Raw genomic sequence first — 20,282 nt, 5'->3', positions numbered from 1 at the left:
CATTTTTTGATCACTACTTTGAACTTTGGACTCCTGAACTCATCACAAAGTGCTTCGAGTGGTCCTGGCTCACCTCAAATCCAGTTTACCACTCACACTGGACCCCTACCAATTCTCCTACCACCAGAACAGGAGTACAGAAGATCTACAGGGCTTCACTCTGCCCTCTCCCACCTCGACAACGGTAACACCTACGTGAGAATGCTGTTCATCGACTTCAGTTCAGCATTCATCACCATCATCCTCTCCAAACTGATCACCAAACTCAGTGACCTCGGCATCAATACATCCCTCTGCAACTGATTCTGGATTTCCTAACCAGCAGACCACAGTCTGTTAGGCTAGATCACCTCACCTCCTCAACCCTCATCCTGAACACTGGCGCTCCACAAGGATGCTTGCTGAGCCCCCTCCTTTACTTCCTCTTTACCTACGACTGCACATCTGCACATGGTTAAAACACCATTGTCAAGTTCGCAGACGACACAACGGTGATTGGTCTCATCAGCAACAACGATGAGTCGGCCTACAGGGAGGAGGTCCAGCACCTAACGGCGTGGTGCACCAACAACGACTTGGCTCTCAACACCAAGAAGACCAAAGAGCTCATTGTGGACTACAGAAAGTCCAATGATGGCACACACACCCCCATCCGTATCAATGGAACAGAGGTTGAGCGTGTCACCAGCTTCATGTTTATGGTGGTCCACATCTCCGAGGACCTCTCTTGGACCCTCAACACCTCCACCCTGACCAAGAAGGCTCACCAGCGTCTTTCTTCCTGAAGAGACTAAAGAAAATCCATCTGTCTCCTCAGATTCTGGTGAACTGCTACCGCTGCACCATCGAGAGCATCCTTACCAACTGTGTCACAGTTTGGTATGGCAACTGCTCTGTGTCTGAGCGGAAAGCACTGCAGAGGGTGGTGAAATCGGCCCAACGCATCACCGGTTCCTCACTCTCCTCCATCGAGTCTCTCCAGAGCAAGCGATGTCTAGGAAAGTCGCGTAGCATTGTCAAGGACTGTTCTAACCCCAACCACAGACTGTTCACCCTCCTCCCCTCCAGGAGGCACTACAGGTCACTCTGCACCCGGACCAGCAGGTTCAGGGGAAGCTTTTTCCCTGCGTCTATCACCCTTCTGGACTCCACACCTCGGTGCACATACTGTACCTCGACCGACTTACACTCTATTTATATACTGTAAATACTGTAAATCTGTCTATAATCTCCTGCAATATTTATTCTGAACACGCTTGCACTTTACTGCTTCTTTTTGCACTTCTGGTCAGATGCTAACTGCATTTCATTGTCTCTGTGCTTGTACTGTACACAATGACAGTGAATTGAATCTAATCTAATCTGAACTCAATCACTTCCTGTTATGCTTCATGAAAATGAAGTAAATCTGAATGTAATGTAACATTCAGTGATGGAGGATAAAATGTTGTTTCAGGCTCCTGATTCAGTGTCTCTGATGGTTCACTGCCCTCTAGTGGGGAAGTTTAAGTGTGGCACATTCAGGCTTCATCACTGTGAGTGCTTCCTCCTCTGTCTGCTTTAAAGGGTCAGTTCACCCAAATTACAAAAAGACACTTTCTCTCTTACCTTCAGTGGTGTGTAGCCATGCAGATAGTTTTGTTCTGTTTCAGTTATCAATCTGAACCACCTAAATGAGCCACATTGATTAAAAACCGTTGTGTGTCCTCATCAGATCCTACCAGTCTTCTTGAACTATGTGTGTCACATGTTCATGTGCTGTTAACACTAACAGATGTGGGAGTTTCTCTCGGCTCAGTGTTCTGCTTTTCTCTGCACACTGCAGCAACCTGACTACAGAGTGAACAGAGAAGAAACAAACCAGGAAACAGCAACAACATGTCATTCTCCATCCTCTCTTATAATGAACCCTCTGCTCTTCATCCTCTTCAGTCAAACTGCCTCGTGGTTGACAGGTACAATGCATTCCTGTTCCTTCACTACACCTGCAGACTGTGTGACATCCTGCCTCAGAGCACAGAGAGATGAACTGTAGAGGGCAGCTGTAAATATTTACAATAAGCAATGTGACTTAATGCATCCCATACTGCATTTACATTGAATTCATACTTTGCAAGACAACTTTAGTACGATGTGGGTGTTGGCTCACACTTGGCACGCCATGTATGTTAATAACCTGAAGAGGAAGGAAACGTAGTGGTTTAAGAGCCTGATATCTGACTTCTGCTCACTCAGAACTGAGGAACGGCTTCTCTCAAGACGACGTCCGTCTTCATTGTAAGTAGAATTGTTTGTAGATGTGACTGATACTGTAAACCTCCTGTGTGCATCATTATTTTATCTGCTGACATGTTTTATTGTCCCTGAAACCTCACAGAGAGATCAGAGGAGCAGATATGAGTTTAACTGCAGCAGTGAGTGGATTTGTCGTCTTCCTTCTCTCTGTGTCAGGTACAGTCACATTTACTGCATTTAAAGAGGGAATCTGGACTTTTGCATGAAGTAGCTGTGTGCTCAGCACTTTTACACGCTGTAAACTGAGAATATTTTGGGTTTTCAGAACTTTTCCCTTCTCATCCTGTTTAATTTGTTCTAAAGTCGACCCTGGCTGCAGAAGCAGCAGCTCATGTGGAGGACGATTAGTTTGTATCTGCAGCTACTTTTATCACAGTGAAGTTCTTTGGAGGGATATTGTTCTCACAGTAAAACCCCAAAAACTGACTGTACTTCTTGTATATGATCGTACATCCGCACCACTCCCTGCTAGTTCTGTTAGTGCTGTCTGACGTCAGTGTGATGTTTCCATGCTATATACAGACAGCTTATCATTACATCATAGCTGCTTGAAGCGTTTGACACCTCAGTGTTCTGCTTTTATTTTTGTAGTTTTCACACTCAGCAGCATCCTGACCACAGAGTGAACAGAGAGAACTGACCAAGAACAGCACAGACTCTAATCAATAATATTTCTCCTCTTATCCTGGTCAGTAAACTGCATTAAAGGTCACAGGTTCAATACATTCCTGTTCACTTCACTGCACCTTCAGACTGGGTGCACACTGAGTTTAACTGTAGAAAGCATGTTCACATCTTCCACTCTTCCTTTGTTTGTGTTCATCCTGGTGTCATTCAGAAATAACATACAAAAGTCATAAAGTGTTATTTATTTAAAGCATTAGTTAGAAAGTGCCTATTAAAGGGAAGTTAACATGTGGGTGGAGTAGCATTATTATTTTGTGCAACTTTTCTTCAGCATCTCAGAAAAGTGTGTAAAATATGTTTTTATTAATTTTCTGTGTGGACGACTTTTTGTTGACGCATGATTAAGAACTGTTGATGACAGTAATTAGTCTGATAATCGAGGATTTAGAAGCACGTCCATGTTTCCTTTCCTCCACATCATATTGGTAGTTTGATCACCTTTTGTCTTATTAACTGATTGTTAACTGAAGTTATTCAGTGTCATTGTGTTTTCTGATGTTCTCTGTGTTACAGTGATACAGGGTCAGAATGACTGGGGAGTGACTTACAGCTCTACTAAGATCTGTGCCTTAAAAGGATCAACAGTGGACATGAGCTGCACCTACATATACCCATCCACTGTACAGAGAGTTAAGAATAGATTCTGGTTTGGAAAATATATTGATTATATTTATGTGGATCTGAAAACAGACCCACAGTATTCAGGTCGTGTGCAGTATTTCTTTGGTAACAACATCTGCACTCTGAGAATCACAGACCTGAGAGAGAGCGACTCAGCTGAGTACAAGTTCAGATTCATTACAGAACAAACAGGTGGGAGTTATTATGGTACACCTGGAGTCACGTTGTCTGTCACAGGTAAGAGTTTCATCTGAATATTAATTAATTTAGTTGAAAGTGTTTAATTTATTCAAATCACTGTAAATGTTTGTAAACATCTTATATATGTAATTATGAACATAATTAACATTGTTCATTACCACATGTTTACAGAGCCTCTCAAGCTGCAGGTGCATCGATCACATTCAAATACTTACCTGACGTGTGTCAGCAGTTGTGATGGTCAAACTTCCTTCATGTGGTTCAAGAATGGAAAGAAAATAGCTCAAAATAACAGGTATTACTATCCAGATGTCGTTGGTCACGCAGACGAGTACACCTGTGCTGTCAAAGGTTCTGAGATGTTCCAGTCTCCTCCAGTGTGTGAGTTTACTTTCTGTTCCATCTAATGGAGACTTTAACATGTTGATGTAACTCAGTGGTATTTGGTGATTTGTTGTACAGAAGTGATTGACAACCAAACAGCTGCACTAAGATTCTAGACTTGTTGAATAAATACTTGTTTTTTTGTGTCTTGACTCCAAATTAAGCCACAAAATAACAGATCACAGATCCGTCTGTATCTTCAATTTATTCAAGGACTTTTTTTAAGTCTGGTCCGTCCACAAGAGTGAACAATATTTAGTCACATGATTGTTCAGATGTGAAGAGTTATAAGATATTATTCCTACTTGTGTTTTGAATGTTAGTATGCAGAACTTTATCGAACTTACCTACTAGAGTTCATCAGTAAACATGAAAGTGTCCAAAGACACTGAACCAGTATAATTTCCTTGATCACTAATGAACTATGAAACATTTTGTCTGTGATCTTTATGTTTATTTGGATTTATGGTGATTAGGTTGAAGTAAGATTAATTAGTTTGCTATTTCTGATTTCTCTCTATTTCCAACATGGACCTCCATTGTCAACACACATATTAAAATTGAATGAAATGTTTTTATTTGTTCTCCTCCAGATGCTCCAAAGCTTCCCTCTGTGTCAGTGAGTCCCTCTGCTGAGATAGTGGAGGGCAGTTCAGTGACTCTGACCTGTAGCAGTGATGCTAACCCAGCAGCTAAATACACCTGGTACAAGGAGAATGGAGATCCAGACCTTCATCCTCTCAGTAAAGAACCACAGCTTGTCTTCAGCTCCATCCAGTCCTCTGACTCTGGAGAGTATTACTGTACAGCTGAGAACGAGCTGGGGAGGAGGACTCCTGAATACATCTCTATTAATGTGACATGTGAGTGAAACACAGCTGATTTAAATTAACTTATGACAAGGTTTAAAAACGTTATTACCCAGTCAGGTGTTTTGCTGATAGTGCACTTTCTCCAGCTCTGCCTGTTTCACCTTCACAGTCTGCTGCTGTTGTTCACTGAGCAGCTACAGTAGATGATGAAATGATTTTGATTTACAAACTGTTTCCGGATCTGCACAGATGTTCATTGATCCAGAAAACCACCTCTAAAGTTTCAGATGCTGCCACACATAAATACACATCCAACATGTAATGTGTCCAGAGTCCTGTTATCAACTCTGTCTCTGAGGAATGATCTGTAGTACTTATATACTAGTTTGTGTTGCCACGAATATTTTGATGGAAACAAAATTGCTGTCTTCATTTCATTACATGGCCATGTTTTTAGAATTGTTGGAAGAGAAAACGTTTCGTTCCCCACACAGTTAAATTACAGAACCAGCGTCATCAGTTGGTGCCATGAATTCACTGGAGATCGGAATTGATATCATTTTCTTTTCCAGTTCCCCAGTATTTAGAACACATTTGAAACACATTTGTGTGATGTCATTTACCACAGCTTACTCTTAAAAATGGAACAGGAACAAGTTGCTCTAACACACACACAATCACACAAACTTTTTAAATATATGCGTTACATTGTTTGTCTGGCAGAAGGCACTGTGGAGTTTATGTTTCAACCTGATCTCTATGTCATGTACTATACTACATGTGTCCACAGCCTGACAGATAGTCCACCTATACTGAGCAGGACATTCACTGATTTAACACGCAGACATGCACTGTTATCCAGAATATCTTTGTTTTTATCTTGTTTTATCTTATTTTATCACTCTATTGGACCAACGGAACAAAACATGCTGTAACACTCTGAATAACTGTCTGTTTTCTTTTAATCACCATTTCTTAGTATCAGGGAAATCAGTGGCTGCTGGAACAATCACTGTCGTTCTCCTGGCTATCATTTCTCTCTCTGTCTTCCTGTGGATCAGGTGAGCAGTTCTGTTCTACTGAATCACTGAATGTACAATCACCGCAAAATGGAATTAAAACATTCAGGTGTTTATGTTTTAATTAACTGTTCTAACCAGGAAAAAGAGGGCTCCCAGGGAATCTACTGAGGCTGAAGAGAGACCAGACGACAGGGAACAGGTGAGGATAGTTCTGTATTTAACTGTAGAAGACATAAAACCCAGTCTGGCTCCTGTTTATTCATACTGCTGAGTCACTCAGTGTCTTTAAGGGCTTCTAGAAAACTCATCTGACAGAGGAGGACTTCATGTTGCACTTTTGACAACAGGGATATTAGTTCCATTATTACCACAGCTGCTTCTGCTTCAGCTGTTTTCATCCTGGTTTTAATCCTCTGTAAGAATGCACTGTTCAAATGAAAGACTCATATAAAATATGTATCTGAAAGTAATTCTGTTTATGTCTACCTGAGCAGGGACAGCCGGAGGAGCAGGAGGACTTTCATTACGCCAGCGTCCACTTCTCCAACAACCAGGCAGATAATCTGTACTCCAACATCAGACCAGCTCAGCCTCGAAGACACGTGGAGCAACAGGAAGTCGAGTACGCTGCTGTCAGAAATAACAGTGCCAGTACCGCCCCGAGGTGAGCGGCTCTTCATACAGGAACACTGTGCAACATTAAAATGACTCAACTTTAAAAATACATCTGATCTGTCTTCATTATTATCACTGTTGAGATGAGAATTGTTTTATTTCATGCAATATCTTTTCTTCTTCTCAGAGCCAGAGGTCAGGGAGCTGCAGAGGATCCAGCTGTGTTGTACAGCACCGTCAACAAAACCCGCTGACCTGCATTTATAATCTGATATTTCTGTTTCTTCATAACATTTGTATTAAAGCAGGAATATGCAATAGAGACAATTATATATCTTAGAGAAGCTCAGATTTATGAACTAAACATACACCAGTGTTCAGCTTAGTGGAAGAATGTGTGAAGTATTTTATGACTTTATTATCCATTTAATTGTAAATATAACTAGTAACATGCTTTTTACAGCAACCTGATGATCGAAAGTTCAATATTCAGTGAACTTTCATCTTTTATCTTTGAATTACTCTCTGACAACTGTTCTTCTTCTGCAGCCTCCAAAACACACCTGAAGTAGTTGTACAACAGGTGATGTGATGCCTCTCAGGTGTTGGAGCTCATGATAGGGATTAAATACTTTGTGAGTTACTCTCAGACCAAACTGTAGGAGTCTAAGACCAAACCCCAATTAGAAGAGTTGTGATCTAACGATATTGACAACAAACAGAATATTTTAAATTGAAATACTAATAGTGTTAATATTACAAGTATGATAGCAGCTTGTACATAATACATTGCCACTTTATTTTTCTTTCCCTTCCCACTTTGTCGTGGTAGGTGATGATAATGCACCTTAACACTGGTTGAGTGTAATTGTTGTTTTTGTACACATTAGTACAGTTATGGTAAGAGGCTCTCTCTCCACCTCCCTACACTTGTATTGTAAGTGTAATTAATTTGCCAGAAAACAGACAAAACACACAGTAAACAAAGTTAAAGATGAATTTGACTGAGCATAATTGTTTCCAAATTCTATAGAGATGTTGTGATACCGCTATTTGTGCCGCCATAATTGTGTTGTTACAATCTTATATAGTGACAGTCCTGATCCCAACACACCCTTTGGCCTCAACCACTTAGCTCTGCCTCTGTTTTGTGTGTTCACATCTACAGTAGTGTGTCCTGAGTCTTGTTGGGACAGAGGAGTACGACAAAGATCTCTGTAAACTGAGGTTCTTTTTCAGAGGCACACTTCAAACTGAGGGTTATCAGAACTGTCTGCTGTTTCAATGTATTATTGTACTTTTCTTTATAACCAGATTTTCACGAACAAGACCATGCCACAATTTGATTTTCAAGATAGTTTATTGAATTGGTAGAAGATTTTGGAAAGGATGGGAAGAGGGGGGTCGAGGTTGATGGCTGAAGAAAGGGAAGGGTCGAGGTCGGTGGATGTAGAGGGAGTTTGAGTGGGGCGCAGATTAGCTGGACTGTCTAGGAACCGGGAGGTTGAGACTCAGAGTGGGGGTACGTCTCAATGGGCGCACGTCTTGGTCGGAGTGGCTTCATCATCTCCCCGTGGTTCCTGTGCTGGGATTGCCTGGGTTCCTGATCTGGAGGATCTTCTTCCTGTTGAGTGTCAATGTGGAAGGCTAGACTGCTGGCAGTTCTGTGAGAGGATAATGGAGAAGGAGAGGGTCTGGGGGGGAGGGTTAGAAGAACTTGGGATGAACGGGAGAGAACTGGTTAGGCTTGCCTATATAGATTTCATGTGTGATTGGGTCAGGTGGTTAGATTGGCTGAGCCTGGGTGGCGGATCGGCAAGGCGTGGTGGCATGGTCAAGTTCCTGAACCTTAGTTATAATAACTCCATTAAACTATTTCTACTAGATCACTGATGTCTCAGTAGTTGGCTAATGTTACATCGTGTTTTTATTTTGTATATATTAATTGTAAAGTTTTTTATCTGTTTCTCTGCAGCTCAGTTGCCAGAATAAAATCTTGTAATTTTACATTTCTGCATATCCTGAAATTTGTGTCATACCGACTATATCGACATCTCTACAATACGCGTCATCATGTTCATATTACCTGTTTATGACCAGACTGTCATATCAGGAAGTGGAGGGTAATGTGGTGGTGTTTGAGCATTTGTAAGCCCGAAACCAATACATTTTTTAGCAATTGGACATTTCCAAACATGATCTTTTCTGAACCCTAAGAAGTGTTCTTTTTGCCTAAACCTTATCAGACCTATAGCACAGCGTTGCTACAATATAGAATTTTAAGTTTTACCTTAAGAAACATATAATACAGATGCAACATAAAAAAGTTTCAACATATTTGTGCGATTGGGTTGTTTTTCCTGACCTCTCAGTCTGACTCTTGTGCTTTTGTTACATGTTTATTTTACCCTGGAGATCAATAAAGTATCATACTTACTGAATTTATTGATTGAATGGTGAACTGTGCCAGATTTATTTGATATATCAGACCATGCCTGCAAGGTGAGCTTTTAACACAACATTAAACATCTCTTAACATAATGTCTTAGAGTGGACAGATGATTGAAACTGGGCTTCAGTGACCCACTACTTTTTTTTTTTATCTCATAATTTTAACTATCTATCCCATCATTGTGACTTTGCCTCATGACTTGAGGTTTTTTTATCTGATAACAATTTCTACATTTTTAAATCTTAATTTCACGACTTACCATGGGAATATAAGTATTTTTGTATAATCAAGGCTCGTTTTCATGATTTTATTTTCTTTAATTGATCATACTGGGCTTTCCGAGGCTCCCTGAACTACTCAGTCAACGTTTCAAGTCATGACGTCAGACGTAAGAGACAAATTAACCATACCGTTTGACGAGGTCAGAGGTCAAAGAACGTTGGCGTGGCTCTAATGTGACGTATGTATGTATAATAACAGAAATATAGACGTTGATTAACTGTCAGTTGGTGACGTACAGTTGCTGTTTAGGTGACTGAAAGTTAAGCTAACTACGAGTTAAAATGACTAGAAACAGTTTTAACACAAATGAAGATTAAAATACGGCTTCTGTTTTTACCTGTGGTAAGTTGTGATGACCTGAGCAAGATATTAACTGACATACCTCGAAAATGTATATTCTAAATGCTAATGCTAGCTTACTGTTTTAGCAGATAATCCAGCTGTATGCTAGCTGCCCAGTATCAAGTGGTGGAAAGTAGCTAGCGTTGTTTTAACATTAATTAACTTATTAAATACTTAATTATGTCATATTCTGCTTTAACAACACTTGACTATGTTTTCAAATGCTACTTCTACTTGATTACAATTCAGACAAACATATTTTCAACTGTAGTTAAGTGGCTTTGATTCCTTTGAGTGTGATTTCTTCACTATTGGTTTACTGTCGATACCAACCTGATTAGATTTAGGGGGTTTATTGTGCATTATGAAGTCTAAATGATAATTAAAGAGCATTTTATTACTCATACTTTTACCCTAACTGATCCGAGGATCTTCTTCCAACAGTGCAAAAGGCAGAAAAAGTTTGCTTCTACCTCATAAAGTTACCTGAATATCTAGAAGCTTAAGACCTGGACATGTTACAGAGAAACAGGTGATGAGCAAACCGGAGCAAAATCTACCAAGAAGCCAGACAGACAACTCCAGAGGTGTTTCATGACTGCTGGATGTGTAAGTAAGTAATTATTTTCTAACGTGAGCCATAATAACTTTAGTTAAATAGTGATGTCACAGTAGTCTCTCTCTTGTTAGCTAGTTGTTAAGTTACTCAGGAGTAAGACATGAACTAGCTTCTAACTCTGTGGTGGCAGATGAGAGTCTGTGCTTGTGTAAAATATGTTGTTTGATGAGGCTGATAACAGGCAAGTCTCAGAGTACTCATTAGCTGATAAATAATATGTTTTAATTTGAAACTGATATGCCAATTAAGAAAAACATGAAGTGGTTTGAAGAATGTATTTTGCTAATGTTGTTGTAGTTTCTACTGCTGCTGCTAGATGGCAGTGAAGAGCCACATTTGACTTGTAGATAGAAGATAGTGTTTATGATATAACAAACCATTTTGTGTTCATGTTCATTGTTTCCTTTTTTCTTGGTGTGATTTTCTTCCATTTTATTTTCTTTGTCAAAACACTGTTATAGTTTAAATATTATTTGGTTGTTTGTATCAACAGCTCCAGCACCACCATCAACATTCAGGATTCAAGATTTTTATTGTCACCCTGGTTTTACAAGTACTCTGGTGTGAAAAAAACTTCTGCTTAGAGACTCCACTACAGAAATGGTCCCCCAGGAACAAGGTCAAAGGTAGGCTTAGACATTATGAAAATGTTAAATGTTGCGATTATCCTGATAATCATTAAACTATTCTTGAATATATTTATTGCGTTGCAGATAGGACACATCTTTTGTAGCTGAAAAACAATCCATCACAGAATCTTAAATAGGTAATCATAAGCTCTTCCTGCACAAATAAACGATAATTAATGGTGGTAAACTCATCCATCGGTTATTTTTAGTTTGGAATCCAAGTGTTTTGGGCTCTGGTAAAGTTATAAGATATGAAGCTAGTCCACTTCTCTGTAAGCAGAAACCACACTAGTCATTCTAAAACTTTAAGTTGTCGATCAACACCCTGATGTCGGCCTTTCCAGTGAGGATAAGAAGTATGACAGACCGTAAACTGAAGCCCATCCTCATCATGCATATTAATAATGTGAGAAGGAAGGAAGTCAGGCTTGTCTTCACAGCTTGATCTCAGTCTCATGCTCACTCTGATGAGCACAGAAGAACGTTGTCTTTCAAGAACACATCATTCTCCACTGAAAGACGTTTATTGAGGTGTGCTATATTTGTTGTGTACATGATTTATCTGCCGACGAGCTTTAACACCTCTGAAGCCTTAAAGAAAGATTAGAGGAGCAGCGATAAGTTTACCCGCAGCAGCAAGTGGATTTATTGTCTCCCTTCTCTCTGTGCCAAGGTAAGTTATATCTTCATTTAAACTGTAAAGCATTTATCACTCTTATTCAGAGCAACATAAAGTCGATTTATATCAATACACACTGTGACTCTTTTGTCTTATATTTCCACATAAAATCTAACAGTCTTGGAACCTTGAAAATGTGTTGAATTGATGCGCATCCTTAAAGCCATGGTTAGTTAGGGTGAATTTAAAACTAGAATAATGTTAGCAGTTCATCTGAACAAATGTTTATCCCTTTTTAAAGAGAAGCTATTCTTAAAGAAATCTTAAAAATAGAAACATCTTACAAAGACCACTTTTATTCTGAAGGCATTTATTCCTGTGTGGTGTGTGAGTTTACCAAACAGTCTTCCACTAACAAACTGCCATCTGGTGGAGACTGTAACTCATTGCACCACACATTGTTGTCTTGACATGGAGCGCTGTCCCCCTTCAACACTGCAGCTGCTGGTTGAAGACATTTCTTTTGTTTCTCTCTTACATGGTTCATCCTGACTTTTTCATATGACTTTTGTTTTTAGTGCTCTAACGATTGCAACTCGAAAGGAAGTAAAGCACCAGGGGTCGACCGATGTGGCTTTTTCAGGGCTGGCGGTTTTTCGACATAATCAGCCAAGGCCAATAATCAGTCCGCCCCTCACAAGTACCAGCAGACATAAAGACTTTATTTCCCTTACAGGAGTAAATGCAATCGTTACCTCTACCCCTGTTAGAAACCCACAGAACGAGTCTTTCATTCTTACATAATCAGCATTGAGAGGTCCATATACAGTTTACAAAACAATAAAATAACTAGTTAAGTCAGACAGTTACTGACTACATGCACATTAAAAAGTCTAGTTTAACAGCTTCACATCTGTCTGCTGCCTACTGTGCTGACCACAGAGGGACATTATCTTTAAAGAGGAAATGTTTCTCTGTTGCAAGCAGAAATGTTTATTGATATATTTAGTGTGATGATTCATGTGATATGATTGATCTTTCATACATTGACCTGCTGATGTGCTTTAATTTCTCAGGAGTCACACTGAGATGAGAGGAGAAGCTATGAGTTTAAAAGTGACAGTGAGTGGATTCCTTATCCTCCTTCTCTCTGTTCCAGGTAATGTATGTCTATATTTACATTGTTGAGCATTTAGTTACTCAGAGCAAGTTAAAAGCTATTTTTTAGAATTATATGAAAATAAATGATTACCTAAATGATATTTTTCTAGATTGTTTGTGTGATATGATGCCAAATGTTGTTGTTGTTCATGTTTCCCTCTGTGTCACAAATGAAATCTTACAATTTCATACCTAGAAACAAGACAGTGACTAGTGTTTTAACTGGTGTTGGCAAGGGGCAGATCAAACGTCACCTTCTTCATGTTTTCTCCTCCAGATGCTCCAAAGCTTCCCTCTGTGTCAGTGAGTCCCTCTGGTGAAATAATGGTGGGCAGTTCAGTGACTCTGACCTGTAGCAGTGATGCTAACCCAGCAGCTAATTACACCTGGTACAAGGAGAACCAAACACTGATTCAGACACCAGGGGTGAAGTTGCATTTCCCCTCCATCAGCTCGGAAGACAGAGGTATCTATCACTGCAAGTCTGAGAATAAATATGGACAGATCTACTCTTCATCTCTCTTCGTAGATCTCCAGTGTGTGTACAAAACATTTACATATGAGACATATGGTTATTAGATTTAAAGTGTTTAGTACATTTGATTTATTTTTTTGTCTTGCTCAACTCAAAGAGTTGAGTTACATTTTTTGATCACTACTTTTAACTCTGGACTCCTGAACTCATCACAAAGTGCTTCAAGTGGTCCTGGCTCACCTCAAAACCAGTTTACCACTCACACTGGACCCCTACCAATTCTCCTACCACCAGAACAGGAGTACAGAAGATCTACAGGGCTTCACTCTGCCCTCTCCCACCTCGACAACGGTAACACCTACGTGAGAATGCTGTTCATCGACTTCAGTTCAGCATTCATCACCATCATCCCCTCCAAACTGATCACCAAACTCAGTGACCTCGGCATCAATACATCCCTCTGCAACTGATTCTGGACTTCCTAACCAGCAGACCACAGTCTGTTAGGTTAGATCACCTCACCTCCTCAACCCTCATCCTGAACACTGGCGCTCCACAAGGATGCTTGCTGAGCCCCCTCCTTTACTTCCTCTTCACCTACGACTGCACATCTGCACATGGTTAAAACACCATTGTCAAGTTCGCAGACGACACAACGATGATTGGTCTCATCAGCAACAGCGATGAGTCGGCCTACACGGAGGAGGTCCAGCACCTAACGGCGTGGTGCGCCAACAACGACTTGGCTCTCAACACCAAGAAGACCAAAGAGCTCATTGTGGACTACAGAAAGTCAAATGATGGCACACACACCCCCATCCGTATCAATGGAACAGAGGTTGAGCTTGTCACCAGCTTCACGTTTCTGGGTGTCCACATCTCCGAGGACCTCTCTTGGACCCTCAACACCTCCACCCTGACCAGGAAGATTCACCAGCGTCTTTTCTTCCTGAAGAGACTAAAGAAAATACATCTGTCTCCTCAGATTCTGGTGAACTTCTACCGCTGCACCATCGAGAGCATCCTTACCAACTGTGTCACAGTTTGGTATGGCAACTGCTCTGTGTCTGAGCGGAAAGCACTGCAGAGGGTGGTGAAAACTGCCCAACGCATCACCGGTTCCTCACTCTCCTCCATTGAGGCTCTCCAGAGCAAGCGATGTCTACGAAAGGCGCGTAGCATCGTCAAGGACTGTTCTAACCCCAACCACAGACTGTTCACCCTCCTCCCCTCCAGGAGGCACTACAGGTCACTCTGCACCCGGACCAGCAGGTTCAGGGGAAGCTTTTTCCCTGCGTCTGTCACCCTTCTGGACTCCACACCTCGGTGCACATACTGTACCTCGACCGACTTATGCTCTATTTATATACTGTAAATACTGTAAATCTGTCTATAATCTCCTGCAATATTTATTCTGAACACACTTGCACTTTACTGCTTCTTTTTGCACTTCTGGTCAGATGCTTACTGCATTTCATTGTCTCTGTACTTGAACTGTAAACAATGACAGTAAAATTGAATCTAATCTAATCTGAACTCAATCACTTCCTGTTATGCTTCATGAAAATGAAGTAAATCTGAATGTAATGTAACATTCAGTGATGGAGGATAAAATGTTGTTTCAGGCTCCTGATTCAGTGTCTCTGATGGTTCACTGCCCTCTAGTGGGGAAGTTTAAGTGTGGCACATTCAGGCTTCATCACCGTGAGTGCTTCCTCCTCTGTCTGCTTTAAAGGGTCAGTTCACCCAAATTACAAGAAGACACTTTCTCTCTTACCTTCAGTGGTGTGTAGCCATGCAGATAGATTTGTTCTGTTTCTCTGCACACTGGGAGGTTTGGCTGTTTTTTTTTCAAATGTAAGGTGACACTTTTTATCCCAATCTACATGTTGGACATCTCTGCACAGTTTATTAGTCTGAACCACCTAAATTAGCCAAAGTCATTAAAACATTTGTGTGGCCTCATCAGAACTTACCAGTCTTCTTGAACTATGTGTGTTACAGGTTCATGTGTCGTTAACATGAACAGACATGGGAGTTTCAGTCAGCGGCAGCATGTAGCAGGAAGTTAAGTACAATTGGCAGTTTGAACTGAATCATGTCCAGTTGTCAAACATATTGCTCAGCTAATGGTCAGGTGGTGTGTGACTTACAGGTTATAACTTACTGCTTTAACTAGTAGCAACAAGATTAAATGTGTCTCTTTTCTCATCTGTTGTTGAACGGCCTTTTCTGGTGTCAGTTGGATTTTGGCAGTGAAACAGGTTTAGAACCAACAGGTTATGATGTCATCTTCATGTCTGTTAATAGCCTAAAGAGGAGGTACATCTAGTGGTTTAAGAGTGTGATATCTGTCTTCTGCTCACTGACAACTGAGGAACGGCTTCTTTCAAGACGACGTCCGTCTTCATTGTAAGTAGAATTGTTTGTAGATGTGACTGATACTGTAAACCTCCTGTGTGCATCATTATTTTATCTGCTGACATGTTTTATTGTCTCTGAAACCTCACAGAGAGATCACAGGAGCAGATATGAGTTTAACTGCAGCAGTGAGTGGATTTGTCGTCTTCCTTCTCTCTGTGTCAGGTACAGTTACATTTACTGCATTTAAAGAGGGAATCTGGACTCTTGCATGAAGCAGCTGTGTGCTCAGCACTTTTACACGCTGTAAACTGAGAATATTTTGGGTTTTCAGAACTTTTCCCTTCTCTTCCTGTTTAATGTGTTCTAAAGTCGACCCTGGCTGCAGAAGCAGCAGCTCATCTGGAGGACGATTAGTTTGTATCTGCAGCTACTTTTATCACAGTGAAGTTTTTTGGAGGGATATTGTTCTCACAGTAAAACCCCAAAAACTGACTGTACTTCTTGTATATGATCGTACATCCGCACCACTCCCTGCTAGTTCTGTTAGTGCTGTCTGACCTCAGTGTGATGTTTCCATGCTATATACAGACAGCTTATCTTTATATCATAGCTGCTTGAAGCAGTTTGACACCTCAGTGTTCTGCTTTTATTTTTGTGGTTTTCACACTCAGCAGCATCCTGATCACAGAGTGAACAGAGAGAACTGACCAAGAACAGCACAGACTCTAATCAATAATATTTCTCCTCTTATCCTGGTCAGTAAACTGCATTAAAGGTCACAGGTTCAATACATTCCTGTTCACTTCACTGCACCTTCAGACTGGGTGCACACTGAGTTTAACTGTAGAAAGCATGTTCACATCTTCCACTCTTCCTTTGCATTGACCATGAGTAACTAAGCTCAGACTTTGTTTGGTATTCTCTGTTTGTGTTCAGGCTCATTCCATTCAGAAACAATATTAAAGCCATGAACCATTATTTTTATCAGGAGTTAGACAGTTACCAGAAAAGGGAAGTTAACGTGTGTGGTTAATGTTAAATGTTACTACTCTGTGTAAAATGATTTGTCTTTGTGAATTGATCAAAGCAGATGTCTTCTTGTGTTACAGTGATACAGGGTCAGCATGGCTGGGGAGTGACTTACAGCTCTACTGAGATCTGTGCCTTGAAAGGATCAACAGTAAACATGAGCTGCACCTACACATACCCATCCTGGAAATATGGCCGTTATACTAAAGTTAAGGAAGCATTCTGGTTTACCAAAGAGAGAAGATATCAACCTGTGGATCTGAGAACAGACTCAGATTATCAAGATCGTGTTGAGTCCAGATGTTCTAAAAAGAGATGCACTCTGAGAATCACTGACCTGAAAGAGAGCGATTCAGTTGAGTACAAGTTCATGTTCATAACAAACCAACCAGGTGGGAGATATACTGGTTCACCTGGAGTCACTTTGAGAATCGCAGGTAACATTTTCGATCATATTTAAATTATTTCCAAATGTTCAACATCTGAAGAACAATAATATTAATGTGTTGTGTGTGTATGTTGACAATTTGTCTAAAATAACATTCATGTTCCTTCTTCACATCCAGATCTCCAGGTGCAGGTGACCACATCCTCACATTCTGGCTCGAGAGAGCTGAAGTGTCACAGCAGTTGTCGTCTACCTGATCGTTCTTCCTACATCTGGTACAAGAATGGACAGAAAATTCAGTCACAAACATCTTCTACTTATTCAGTCACCTATGATTATGCAGACAGTTATTCCTGTGCTTTGAAAGGACATGAGAACTACGGCTCTCCTCCAGTCTGTGAGTTTGATCCACTGTATCAGGAAAAGACATGCAGACACACTGGCTTCTAAAAGTTGTAGATGCAGCAGAATTATATGTAACTGAATAACGTCAAACTGCTACAACTAGAGGAGAAGCAACATTCACACTGTCAGGACTCTGCAAACAGGACCTGAACACAACCAGCATGTACAGTCTGGATAACTACGGAAGAGGATTAGGGCCACATGTGAATTTTTTTTTTAGTTCTGACTTTAAAGTCAGAATTCTGAGATTAAAGTCAGAATTCTGACTTTTTTCTCAGAATTCTGAGAATAAAGTCAGAAGTCTGCACATGTAAATTTTTTTTGAGTTCTGACTTTTCTCAAAAAATTCTGACTTTAAAGTCAGAACTAAAACAAAAAAAAACCTCACGTGGCCCTAATCTTCTTCCGTAGATAACAATCATAGTTGCCAACTCTCCCGATTCACGCGGGAGACTCCCGATTTTTAACCCTATCTCCCTCGATGCTCCCGGTCAGTAATTTCTCCCGTTAATCTCCCGATTTTACAGTAAAGGAAACAAGTAAGATTGTGTCCCTATATTTGTTGCAGTATCTGGCAACCCTGGCCTGCCTGTGTGGATGGGTGTGTGATTGTTCCTGATAAATCCCGCAATCCGGCTTTTCCGACCTAAAATTAGGCTCTCGTGAATCATGCAAATCCGTTCTTTCTTTTTTTTGGGGGGGCGGGGCGTTGCGCAAGGCACCGTCGGTCGGGTATTGATAAACATAATGACATTTGATTTTGATGATGACGTGATTTTTGTCGGTTTAATATCACGAGCGAATGGGGAATTTAAGTTGCACACAGTGAAAGCACCACACCATCTTGAAATCGATTATTATTGTCATTACTGCTATTTGTACCGTTGAAGTTGAGTGACTGAAATCCTCGTCATCCTGTTCAAAGGCTGCAACAGGCGACTCATCGAACCGGGGTGAAGTTAGTTTCAGTTTGGATATTCTGTGGATATCGGGTCCAGCTGAGACTTTACTGAGGTTCTCCCAGTGTCAGCAGCAGGAGGACGGTCAGCTCACCTCTCAGAGCCTCGCGCTGAATCACTGAGACTGATTTAGGGACCGTCATTAAATTACTTAGCATAAATAAATTAATACAAAATAACTGCTGTTTTTTAGAATATCTTTCATGTCATGTGACCCAGTTATCTTAAAGTAATACATGTTCATGTTTTCTCCTCCAGATGCTCCAAAGCTTCCCTCTGTGTCAGTGAGTCCCTCTGCTGAAATAGTGGAGGGCAGTTCAGTGACTCTGACCTGTAGCAGTGATGCTAACCCAGCAGCTAATTACACCTGGTACAAAGAGAATGGAGACTCACCAAAAGCATCAGGACAGATCTTCACCATCACTGACTTCAGAGCTGAACACAGTGGGAATTATTCCTGTGAAGTCCAGAACAGAAGAGGAAGAAACAAAACCACCGTACATCTGACTGTGGCAGGTGAGTTATCTTCATTCACCTGCACACACACCTGTTTACTGCACCAGAGCAGATTAGCATGTTAATATGTAACAACTCATAACTGGTGCAGAGAAAATAACATTTCCTGTCTGCGTTCAGAGACAGTTTTTCTGTAGCTGTGTTCAGGGAGGAACCTCCATCATGTCAGAGGTGGAGGACTCTGACTGACTGATTAACAGACAGCATCACCTGGAAAAGTGATTTATTGATTCTCATCACATATCTGTGTGTATTTCTAGTGAATTCAACAATGATAATGAACATCATCAGGCTGACTGTGGTGGTCTTGATGCTGATTCCTCTTCTTCTCCTGAGTCTGTGGACGAGGTGAAACAATCAGAATCCATCTGCTCTTTTGTTTTCTTCTTCAGACTTCATTTAGTTTTAGTGATATGAGTTCCTCAATGTGGAATTTTGTATTTGTTGTTGTTGGACTCGATCCAGGAAGAAGAAAACTCTGAGCTCCACCACTGAACCACAAGAATCTGTCGAGATGATAGAGGTGAGACAGAGAGAGAGGCCGTCTTGACAAACCTCCTCTATATCACAGTTATAATAACTTGACTGATCTGATTTTATGCCGGTTCATGAACGAGGTCCTTTGAGCTTCATTTTGTCGTCTCTCCTCATCAGTTGGACTCTTGTCCTGTTTATGAGGACGTCTCAGACTTCACTGCAGCACAGACAGAAGACACAGAGCAGCAGGAAGACATGCTGTGAAGTCCAGTCAGGTTAGAGACTCCTGCATCCAATAAAACATCCCGACTTTAGATTTACAGTCACAGTCACAACTAAAACTTTACACATGTGTTCTGTGATTCTCTTCAGATGCAGCTGAACCAGAGGCAGGACTCACCTGATGGACACAAAGAAGTACCACGTTGAAATATCACAGCTTCAACTGAATCATGTCCAGCTGTCAGACATGATTTATTGTTCAGATCAGCTTACTGCTTAAACTGTGAGAGCTTATTTTAACCTGTACAGTCAGTTATATTATAGAAATTGATGAGATGTTAAACAAAATGTATTTTGAAGTTCTACAGAATAATAAATAATGTTTGAAAAGTCTCTGATCAGCTTCTGGGTTTTCACCTGTCCTGGCTGACAAAGCCAATAAAGTGTGTTCAAAGTGAGACAGTGAGCTGAGAGCATCACATTTTACTTCATGTACAGTTTATATTTTCACACATTAACACCAAACATAAGTCCAGTAGTAAAACACTTTTACAGATGTTACATTTTCCAATTATTTCTGCTGCTGAGTCAAATCAACAGCCAGCTTCCACAACAAGTGAAGGAGCTGTTGGACAGCTCTGTAGGTGAAACATTAGTGTGCAGAACGTTTAAACTTCAGCTTTAAACTAATTATTCTTCTGTTAAT

At 40.7% G+C, this 20,282-nt stretch overlaps 2 protein-coding genes and 3 long non-coding RNA genes across 5 annotated transcripts in view; all 5 read left to right on the top strand.

Moving 5' to 3' along the window:
• Positions 1–20,282, top strand: part of LOC115588307 (B-cell receptor CD22-like) — a 342,428-nt gene that overhangs the window by 303,571 nt on the left and 18,575 nt on the right. The gene's annotated exons all lie outside the window — the stretch shown is intronic.
• LOC115587960 (uncharacterized) lies at positions 3,160–4,798 on the top strand. Its single transcript, XR_003985249.1, has 3 exons — positions 3,160–3,840; positions 3,976–4,185; positions 4,782–4,798. It is a non-coding gene; the product is annotated as an uncharacterized LOC115587960 (long non-coding RNA).
• LOC115587783 (uncharacterized) lies at positions 5,984–9,078 on the top strand. Its single transcript, XR_003985169.1, has 4 exons — positions 5,984–6,061; positions 6,161–6,221; positions 6,517–6,686; positions 6,825–9,078. It is a non-coding gene; the product is annotated as an uncharacterized LOC115587783 (long non-coding RNA).
• Positions 12,890–18,661, top strand: LOC115587802 (uncharacterized). The gene is made up of 6 exons (XR_003985181.1): positions 12,890–13,279; positions 15,221–15,628; positions 15,729–15,802; positions 16,690–17,046; positions 17,176–17,394; positions 18,620–18,661. It is a non-coding gene; the product is annotated as an uncharacterized LOC115587802 (long non-coding RNA).
• LOC115587475 (uncharacterized) lies at positions 13,422–14,767 on the top strand. Its single transcript, XM_030427315.1, has 2 exons — positions 13,422–14,241; positions 14,353–14,767. The coding sequence occupies exons 1-2, from the start codon at positions 13,875–13,877 to the stop codon at positions 14,589–14,591; spliced, it is 606 nt and encodes a 201-aa protein (XP_030283175.1). The 5' UTR covers positions 13,422–13,874; the 3' UTR covers positions 14,592–14,767.

The sequence above is a fragment of the Sparus aurata genome, chromosome 1, assembly GCF_900880675.1.
Source record: "Sparus aurata chromosome 1, fSpaAur1.1, whole genome shotgun sequence".
NCBI lineage: Eukaryota > Metazoa > Chordata > Actinopteri > Spariformes > Sparidae > Sparus > Sparus aurata.
Note: the sequence above shows the minus strand (reverse complement) of the source record. Positions and strands in the feature narration are given on the sequence as shown.

Excerpts from the sequence above, each read along its gene's own strand:
- LOC115587475 (XM_030427315.1), top strand. The coding sequence starts at position 13,875 with ATGATTGGTCTCATCAGCAACAGCGATGAGTCGGCCTACACGGAGGAG. Across the intron at positions 14,242-14,352 it reads CTGCACCATCGAGAGCATCC|TTGAGGCTCTCCAGAGCAAG; the intron begins TTACCAACTGTG and ends CACTCTCCTCCA.